Genomic DNA, 10,385 nt, shown 5'->3' on the forward strand with positions numbered 1-10,385 from the left:
AAAATTACCTATATATATATATGGTGGTATAAGAATTTCTGGTCAATGTTCTTATCTTTAATCCCAGACTGTTATCCACCGTATGCCAAAAGTTTTGAATATGGGATAAGATTTAAAAATTTTAAGCTAAGGAAAATGTTTTTTTCACTGCATTTCCGAGTTCCTCTGAAAGTTATTTTCGTAAAATATAAGTAATTCCTTATAAATTGATTTTTTTTCTTTAATTTTGACAGATTCTTTTAAAGTAACATTTCTATTCAATTTAACACTTCATTTATTTTCTGTATCTCAGTTCATAGATATATTTAAGATATGAATGCCATCTGGATCATTTTCGCTCTTTGTGTCTTATCTGCTACTGCTCAAACAAGTCAACCTAAACCAGGGCCAGAATTAATATGCGGTAAAAATTTGATCATAAAAAATTCAATTATTTAAAAATGATATGAACTTGACATATTTATTGTTTTATTTAGATAAAATTACAGATGAAATAAGTGCTGAGTTCGACAAATGCAATAAATTAGATCCAAAACCTGTAAGTATACATTATATTTTTATCACAATTTTATGAATTGTTAAGTGCTGTTAAATATATCCAATCAATTATATATGACTGAGAATACGAAGCAGATCATGCTTATTGAACTTAACAATATAGTGTAAGAAGTTAGAAGATAATGGTTCGAAGTAACGTTTTCGAAATATTGAAATTTCTGGGAGAAAAATGACTTTATTTATTTATGCTTCATAAATTCTCTTTGCCAAAAAAAAGAATAAAATTTGGATACCTTAATGGTTGAAAATATTAAATGATAGCTTTTGTCTGAAAAAGATTTCGAACACATTTGTCCACAAAATTTCATGGAGCTACCTTTGATTCTTATGTTTGGAATTTAAAATTAAATGACCTAGCAGTGCTAGCACCATGATGGGAACAGTTTGAAGAATGTTAAGTATTTTTAAATGTTTTCAATTGAAAGTTTTTAGATGAGAAACAAAGGATTCACAGTCTTTATTTCTCTTTATAAGCGTAAGCTAAAATTCAATAAGCTGTCACAAAAAGCTTAATTTATATTTATCTTATTCGTAAATTCCAGGCCTTTACACACCTTTCATGAAAATATATTAAGGAAACAGCTGTAATAAAGTTAATTAATTTCAAATATCAATCACGTTACATTTTTTTTCTTTTGAAAACCGTTACAAGCATTAAAATCAATCCAATTATTTAAAAAATAAAGTAATCCCTAAAGTTCAAGCAAGAATCTACTCTCCGACACATTTTAGATAAAAATGGCTCATATTTTGCTTGTTTTTCTCTTTAGGTTCAGAAAATAGTAAACGATTGTCAATTGGAACTGCTACCAAATGAAGAAGTGAAAACAAAGCCATATTTTGAAGCTGGTTGCAAAGATAATTCCATTTTTAGAAAGGTATAGTTTCATGTAAAATTTCTGTTCCTTTCTGAATACGAGAAAATCTAATGCCATAATTTCAGTGTACTAGAAATTCGAAAAAAGAATCAACGAGTATGAAATTATTTTTTCTGCATTTTTATATTTTACAGCAGATATCAGAATTATAAATGACAAAAATTGGTTTCATTCCATTGATGTAACTATGGATTGTTATAACTAAGGACTATTTAGTCCTTAGTTATAACTAACTAACCTTATATAGTTATATTTATATAACCTTATATAAATGTATTATGGTAAAATATTAACGTTTTTCTTGAATTTTTTTAAGAAATAGAGACAATACAGAGACTGCTTGTTTTTTTAAATCTTATTTAGCTACAATTTAAGTCTATTTTAAAATTATTTCTTTTACAAAATAATAAAAAATAAGTTGGTGGCAGCTCCGTGTGTGACTGGTCATCAAAAAGTAGCACCTCACTGGTCTCATGAATTTAGAAGTCCTGAAACATAGGAAAACAATTTTGTTCAGATTTTCTGAAACATAAAGACATTATCTAAAAAGTAGCATAGCGGTTTTTTTGATATTCGCAAAATTACCAAAATGGCGGCAACCTAAAAAAAAGTTAAGTTTTTCATTAAAAAAATATTCATTAAAATACTAATATGAAATCGAAATGTAAAAATATCAAAAAAATCCTATGCTACTTTCTAAGGAATATATTTTTACGTAATTTAAAGTAAAGAACAGCTTATTTCGTTGTAAAGACCATGAGAAAAACGTTGGGCCAGGTCAAAAAACAGCGTTTTGAGAAAAACGAGTTTAAAGTTTTGCCTTATGGTAGGGGAAAACGTTTAATTTCATATATATAATGGTCGATAAATGAAATGCCTACAATAAGTTTCTATATACAGTCAGCAGAATGGATGAGACACAAAAAGAATGTCGCCCTCCTTATCCGACCGAACGGGTCTTTCTACCTGCTTAGTGACGACTCTCTATTTTCCGGTATAACCTCCAAACGAAGTTAGGTACCAATAAATCGTTTTAGACAGACATTAGGAAGGATATAAAGATTCGAAAAATGCAATAAATTTTTTTTCTCGAATTTTTGAAATATTCAGGGTTCCTTAAGAATTCTGAATGGCAATTTTATGATTACTGTCTTGATTTTGATTGTTTTCTAAAACATAAAACCGCTGGCTTGAATGTTTAGCTTTGAATCACATATTTTAATAATGCCTATGTTTGAAAGCTAATTTCATGTGCTTTTACTTTTAAATTGGATAAACTTATTAGAAATTTATCCGTTTTATAATTTTAGTGACAGGAATCGTAATCTAAAATCAAATTCATTATAAGGATTTTTAAATAGATGTTTTGTGATTGGTTTATTTCAATCATCTTTTTTCCATTGCTGTTAAGCTTATTAGAGGTTTAACGAAAGCAAACACAATCTTCTCTTAACAGGCTTCTCTAATCCACAAGATTAATTTGAGAGGGTGGGGTCTGAATGAGCATTTAAATATGGGTCACTCAAAAACTTATTTTTCCCCCTCTTTTACAAAAAACGTAAGCAGTCATTAAAAGATTTAATCAGTTTGTAACTTAATATAATTTAGTAAAAATATTAAATATTTCCTTAAGTATTTATTAACTAATTGCGTGTTACAATTTAAACATTTTCTTGTTTAAATTCTTCTAGTTCATTCTAGACATTTCAAATCTGGTCCCTTTTGGGCAATAACCTAAAAGTTCTTGTTTTATTGTGACAAATTATAAGATTATTTTGACTTACACTAAATCTTCAAAATTCGTAACGGAAAATAAGTTTATTTTGTTTTCAAAAGGAGTTAAAAAATAAAACAATTTTTTATTTTTCCATTCTTTTAACATTTTAACCATCGATGTGTTTGGTTTTTACTTTTAGCATATAAACTTTCTAAAATAAAAATGCAAAAAAAAAATGCGTTTTACAAATTTGTTTCGATAATAAATGTTTATAGCAAAACTAATTTAACTAATATCTAACTAATATATGCCAAATATTGAAATCTCACTGATGGTAAAAGTTACCTCATATTTCGGGGAATTTTCTCCATATGTTATTTAGTTATTTTTGTTGATTCAGACTAAGATCAAAACCAAGTTGATTGGTTTGATAGTTTGGAAGTTATGTGAGCTTCAAGCAGTAAAAGCATAATTTTTCATGAAACACTTTTAATTTAAAAATTATTAAGTATATCAACTTTGGTTTAAGTTTTATTGAATTTAAAGTATTTAAAAAAAATATAGGGAACTATGGCCAAATTCTCTAGATCTCTAATCTCAGGTACATAAGCAGGTATAAGTACAAATTACGCTTTATAACTCTTAGTACTTCTGAACTATTAGCCCTACAGACATGGTTTTGTTTTCCATTCTATTTAACGTAAGAAAATACATAAGCTACGATGTTCTGTTTGTCAGTATAGTAATAACAGAGATATAGATAGCTATAAAGGAAAACATTTACTTTGTATACATGAAAATTTTAACATTAAAGCTCTCCGTCTGATCGGTTTTGTTCTTACTCTGTTATACTTCGTATTTATTAAACCCCTTAACTTGTTTGTTAAGCTAAGATTGTTAAGCTAAATGGCTTTCTCTGATTTACCAAAAAGAACGTTTTTGCTGTTTGGAGTTTCTAAAACGTGGCTTACCAATTTTGTTTAATCATGCAATCAATGGTTTACTTTTAAAATATTCTAATAACATTTACATTTATTTTCTCTAAATATACAACTAAACTAAACTTACAATTGCATACTTGCAAGCGACGTCAATCGTAGGACAGCCGATAAGGTTCAGTCCACACACGGGAGGTTGTTTGAAGATATCCCGTTAAATCTGATTCTAAAATTGATTCAATGTGATAATAAACCCAAGTCTTAAAGCTGTAACGTTAGTGCACCATGCACAATCACATGATTTTACGGAACCATATAGCTAGTTGCAAGTACTGTATTGGATGTAGAGAATTATAATATATTATTTATTAGTAGCTTCATACTTTACTTTACGAAATTTACTTTAGAAGATCCAGTGCTTGTATTTTGATTGATTTTTCTTGTTTTTTCGGTTTTTGCTAAATACTTTCACTCAATATTTATTTATTCTTTTTAATTTTGTGAATAGCTTAAGAGCGAATTAAACAGAGTTGTAAATGACTTTCCTGATTCATTAAGTATTACAATTTTAATTATTTTATTTCAGTTTGAAAAGTGCGTTAAGGACAACAGCAAGGATATGAAAGATGTAAGTCCTTTTCTTGAGTATTTTTAACTTCAACATCTCTTGTATTATAATGTGGTTTATGACTTAAATTACGCATTATCAAAGTAACTGGCAAATTTCAAAGAAGATACACCATTTCAAGCAAATACCCGCAATAACACAATGTAAATCTGGTTGCATGGCTGAAATAAGACAAACTTTGCAAAACAACGGAATGAAAAATTTATTGCCGTCTACAATACTGATCCATTGAAGAACAAAAATATGTTAACAATTCAAAAATTACCGGTACTAGTTATTTTAAGATGCGCATTTGGCCAGAACATAAATTCATTCAAAGGTACCACCAATAAGTTTAATCCACGGTGGTAATCAATTTCACTTCATTGTCTAAATTCCCGAGACCAACACCAACTCAAATAAATCCAATGCAGACACTTCTAGATCAAACGCCGAATTTTCATTCTTGAAAGCCTTTTTCGATTCTGTTTTTAGGTTCAGAAACAGGAACTTGAAAAGAAAACCAAAGAACGCAAATCCCCCGACAGTCAGTTATGGTCAGTCACTTGGTGGCTTAAGCCCTCATGGCCCTTTACCCATTCATCATAAAATAACAGATTGCGGTCCAGAAGTTCCCAGAATTGCGGCTACCTTTTTTTTTGGGGGGGGGGTCAGAAACTCAAATACATCAAAGATACGTTTATTTAGAGAAAATACGTTTGTGTGTCTGATTTCGTAACTTAAAATATCGTTAGCACTTATTAACTAGCATATTTGAGCTTCGAACCATTTAGGATTGTGTCCTAGAACGTGAAGATCCGATCCTTAGATCAAAAGTTATTCAGGTTGGTCCGTTTTTCATTTTGGCACTGTACATGTACAACAATCCTACCGACATGCAACACACATTTTTCCCTCTACATCATTTTTGAGACTATGATTGCTCAAAAATCAATTTGGCTATTATTTGTTTTAGATATATTTTGACACGTTTTCGCTCAATTTTGAAAAACCATCTTTTACAGTGAAGTTATATCTTGAAATATTAATTTATTTGTCTTTACATGCGATTTAACATCTTATCTATGCGTATCGGTCTTTTCGAAACAACTTAAAATAAACCCTTAGAAATAGGAAACGATAAAAATCATGAAGTCCCGCAGTGGATTGATCGTTAAGACATGGTTCCCAGAGATCACCGAAATCAAGCATCACTGGCTGCGGTCAGTGTGCGGGTGGGTGACCACTTGAATCAGTCTGCGTAGGGACTGAGTATGTGCGGTATTGGCCCTCGTTAAACTGTTCTACCGTAAAGTGCTCGACTTCGCGTGCAGGTCGTCGGGCTACCGAAGAGGAGAGGGGCATCCTGAGGGATGTTCCCCAGACCGTCGCAGATAGCCCATTGTGCAGCTCTAGTGCGACTTAAATGAACTTCAAGTGCAACTAAAAATCATGAATTGTCTCAGAAAATTTTAATGACTAAAATTTTCAAGTGATTTCAATGTATCTTGTAGAATAAATTTCCGTTACAAAATGCTATCCATAAAGCAAATTAGTGATAGCATAAATAGATTGGATAAGTATGAGTTTAAATATGTGTACTTAAAAAAACTATATTATTTAGCAAATATGTTGAATGTTGGTTGTTAGGAGATTTTGCTAAGGTTTTAAATTCAAAATAACTTTCATAGAGAGGAATTGTTTTAGGAACTTCAGGGAAAAAAGGTATTCATGAAACTGGCAATTTGCGAAACATTTTGTTTCTAAAACTTAAATATTTTAATAAACATATGAGGAATTCTCCAAACAATGAAATTGATACTTCTATTGATCAACATCAAATAAATCTGATATATTTATGTTTAGATTGTTTATAAATATAATAATTTTCTGGAACGAAAAGAACGTTAATATAAACATTGTTAATAGAAACATAAAATGTTAGGAGAAATTTTTTTTTCCACTTAAAAAATCCACTCATTCAAATTTCCTCAAAAAGTGTGATATCTTAATCTATTAAAGTATATGCTGAAATAACTTCTTGGTTTGAAAAATAAAACAAATAAAAAAAATTTGTATTCTAATTTTAAACAATTTGACATTCTACAGCGCATTCTGGTAATTGTTGCATATTATATTTTTAAGATAAATTTTTGTATATTTTTTATAACTATTTTTTTTTAAAGAAAATGAACTTATAAAACTTTACAAGTTCTAATATCTTTTTTAGGCTGACTTCGAAGCTGGAACAGTGAGTATTTTTTGATAAATCTTATAAAATACACTTTTGTGGACAAGAAAAAATGTTTGCTTCTTAAATTTGAACACAACTCTTTTTTATTTACAATTCGAGAAGGACAACACTAAAAATCAATATTAAAGAAGGAAAAGTAGCAGTAGAAATAGAATGTAATTAATTAACTATTCTATCTTAATTTTTTTTTATGTATTCAAAGAGTGGTGCATAACTAAGGTCAGTGAGTTGAGCAAAGTATAAGTTTTATATAAATTGTGAATTTTTAAATAAAAACATTTTAAGTTGATTAACTGCTGAAGTTTGTTCGGAAGAGAATGCATTAAAAGCCCAATGACAACACGAGCATCTTTCATCTAAATTTTAATCAGTATCATCTAAATTTTGAGTTATATATTTAGAGTATATACATCATTTCCGGTTGATTTTTTTTAATCTTACTTACTTTACAAACGAGCTAAAATACTCTAAAAGTATTTTGAAGACTTTTGTTCTCTTTTAAGTCATAACAGTAAAATAAATATACAAATAAATACGAATAAAACTTATATACGAATAAACTTAAATTATAAATTATAAATACGAACTAAACTGCACATTTTAGCAACAAATTATTTTAAACCTGAATGCTGTGCAGCGTTTTAAAAGCTAATTAAGATATTTCTCTAAAAAGGAAATGTATTTATATTTTTTAACTTTCACACATGATTGTAGCGGACTTAAATAATTAGTAATCTAATACTTAATTAAAAGCTTTATTCGCTTCAAAAATACAGGGTTATTCATAATTCTCTCGGCCTGTCAACGCCATTTTTCTTTACTATAACTGACTTCAGTGGTACATGTTACTGCCATCTACCAGCAACTGCTTAAATTAAAACTTGAATACTTTAGGAATAATTTCATATGTTCTTTTTCGCCATACTCGTCTTCCTTTTTTTTACTATAACGCTTCGAAACCCCTTAGGGAATTATGAATAACCCTGTATACAAATTGGAAATAACAGTTGACATGTTTCAAGTGCTCAGAAAAAAGACACCATTTTTAAGAATTGCCGGACGTGAATAAGAAAAAAACATCTTTTTTCTCCTTCGGCCGGTGTTTTTCTACGTTTCTTTTCATTCACCTCTGGTATATCTTAAATATAGGCGCTTGTTTTTGAGGGTTTAAATCATGTCAACTGTTAGTTCCAATTACTGAAGTTATATGATTGTAATCAAGCAATATCTTACCGCTTTAGTTTCTTGGAATTATTTATTTAATTATTAATGTAGTCTTTCATATTTTGTTAAAATAATAAATATAGTCAAAATTTCTTTTCATTTCATAAAATATATTAATGTTTTCTACGAAACGCAACTAATTTTTATTTCATTTTTTAGAAATGCTATTATGAAGTAGCAGACAAATACAATTTAGATTATCCATAGCAGAAACAAGACGAAGGATCACAAAAACGTTACTCCGCAAACTTATAAGATTAAACTGACCATTTAATGTTACTATTGCAATAAAATACATTGATGTTTCGAGAAAAATAAAAAACATTCAATTATGAATTAAGTCTAGTTTTTTTGAGTGAACAACAAATACATTCTGGAATGAGTTAAAATTAGACTGTCATAAAAAGATACTAATTTGTTCGTGTATTTAATGTATACTTCTCACGTCATCCGTTGCATTAAATATTCCACGCATTGAGAAAGAAATATGGTCAAAAGTTCCCAAAAATGGTAAAATTTACCGTGTTTCTGACTCTAATAGAAATTAAACACAATTTTTGACACACAATTTTTGATCGAAGTACATTGGTAATGATTTTTGTAAACTTAACAACAAAATAGGTTTTTATAATTTGTGATAAGATTTTGTAAATGTGATGAACTTCCGTAACTTTATCATGATACCTTAGAGCCTAGCGTAAAAATCATTTATTCGATTAAATTTGCATTTCTGTTTTGTATTTTTAGTAAATGTGTGGTATTATGAACTATAATTTTGAAAACCAGAATTTCCGGTAATCCGTCACTGTATGAACGAAAAAAAATTAGCAAACGAATGACTCAAAAACCAAATTACTAAATGAGTGATTTATAATAATAATTAATCTAGCTTATTTTCATATTTTTTTAAAAATTAATTGAATTCTTTGATTTTCATAAAATTTATTACTATTTTCTACAAAACACAAATATTTTTTGTCATTTTTTTAGAAGTTTTACAAATCATTACCAAAAGTTGTTTTCAAAATTTAATATCTAAACCCCAGAAAATCAACGGTATGTTTGCTTCCTCTTATTTTTGTGAACAAGTGTTTTCAACTATGAACCTTAGAAAAAATCACATCAGAAGTAGACTGCAGACAAGCATTTAACCTCGTCCCTTAAAATGAGCACATCTCACTTCGAACCTCAATATAAAGAACTTTTAAAAATGAAATCACAATTTCATTCATCTTATTAAACATTTATATTAAAACTTGTAAATCTTTTTTTTTTCATTTTAGAAGTTTTTTCTCGGCCCACCAAACTTTTTGTTTTCTTTATTTTTTGCACTCAACCAAAAAAAGTTTGCCCATCCCTGCTCTAAGGTATCATAATAAAATGATCAAAATTTACCTTATTTACCAAATTTTATCACATTTTACATAAACATTAAATATTATATTAATTATAGAATAATATAAAATATCACATATTATAAGACCATATGCTGTTGTTAATTTTACCAAATTCATAATCAAAGCGCTTCGATAAAAATTACCCAACTTTTTGGTGTTCTCAAATGATGAATCCCTTGCAAATGATAAATGTATATCATACAGGCGAATTTTTTAAATTTTGAATCTAGATAGAGTAAGTTGTCAATTTTCCATGCATAAATTCTTAAACAGCTGCAGTTTATCTGGGATGTTTATTTAATGCCTTTTATCACCAAAATAAAAGGTTGTATTATTCAATTTCCTTGTCATCAAAACAAAACGTTCATAAGTTGAAAGAGACGTTTTTGTGAAAGAAACGTAATCTCCATGAAACACGCTCGCTGAAATAGCATAAAAAGCAATTCTTTTATTTCCACAGGTGGCATTTTTGCGACCTCTTTTGACTTCTTTTTCCTATAAAAAACGCTCAGTCTCATATAAAGAACTCAGACAAACAAAAAAGTCTGGGAGGAGTTTTTATAAAGGATTTCGTAATAAAATCTTTATTATAGAATATTTCTACGAGCTGATTGTTCAAAGAAATGAACGTTTTTTTAAATTTAAAAGAAAGTAATATAAACTAAGTTTGAAGTAAAAAATGAAGAAAAAAAAGTAGCAAAAAAATATTTCATAGTAAGATTTGTATCATCATAAAAAGATTTCATAGTAAAATCTTTATTATAGAATACTTCTACGAGCTGATTATTCTAAGAAATGAACGTTATTTTTAA

At 28.6% G+C, this 10,385-nt stretch overlaps 1 protein-coding gene across 1 annotated transcript in view; it reads left to right on the forward strand.

The window, feature by feature from the left end:
• Positions 1-8,512, forward strand: part of LOC107442339 (uncharacterized) — a 10,330-nt gene extending 1,818 nt beyond the window's left edge. Inside the window, exons 2-7 of the mRNA XM_016055880.4 lie at positions 293-403; positions 477-538; positions 1,329-1,436; positions 4,678-4,719; positions 6,929-6,949; positions 8,336-8,512. Of these exons, the coding sequence (XP_015911366.1) occupies positions 313-403; positions 477-538; positions 1,329-1,436; positions 4,678-4,719; positions 6,929-6,949; positions 8,336-8,383 (372 nt within the window). The 5' untranslated portion in view covers positions 293-312 and the 3' untranslated portion in view covers positions 8,384-8,512. The remainder of the gene's footprint in view (positions 1-292; positions 404-476; positions 539-1,328; positions 1,437-4,677; positions 4,720-6,928; positions 6,950-8,335) is intronic.
• Positions 8,513-10,385: the final 1,873 nt, after the last annotated feature.

The sequence above is a fragment of the Parasteatoda tepidariorum genome, chromosome 4, assembly GCF_043381705.1.
Source record: "Parasteatoda tepidariorum isolate YZ-2023 chromosome 4, CAS_Ptep_4.0, whole genome shotgun sequence".
Taxonomy (NCBI): domain Eukaryota; kingdom Metazoa; phylum Arthropoda; class Arachnida; order Araneae; family Theridiidae; genus Parasteatoda; species Parasteatoda tepidariorum.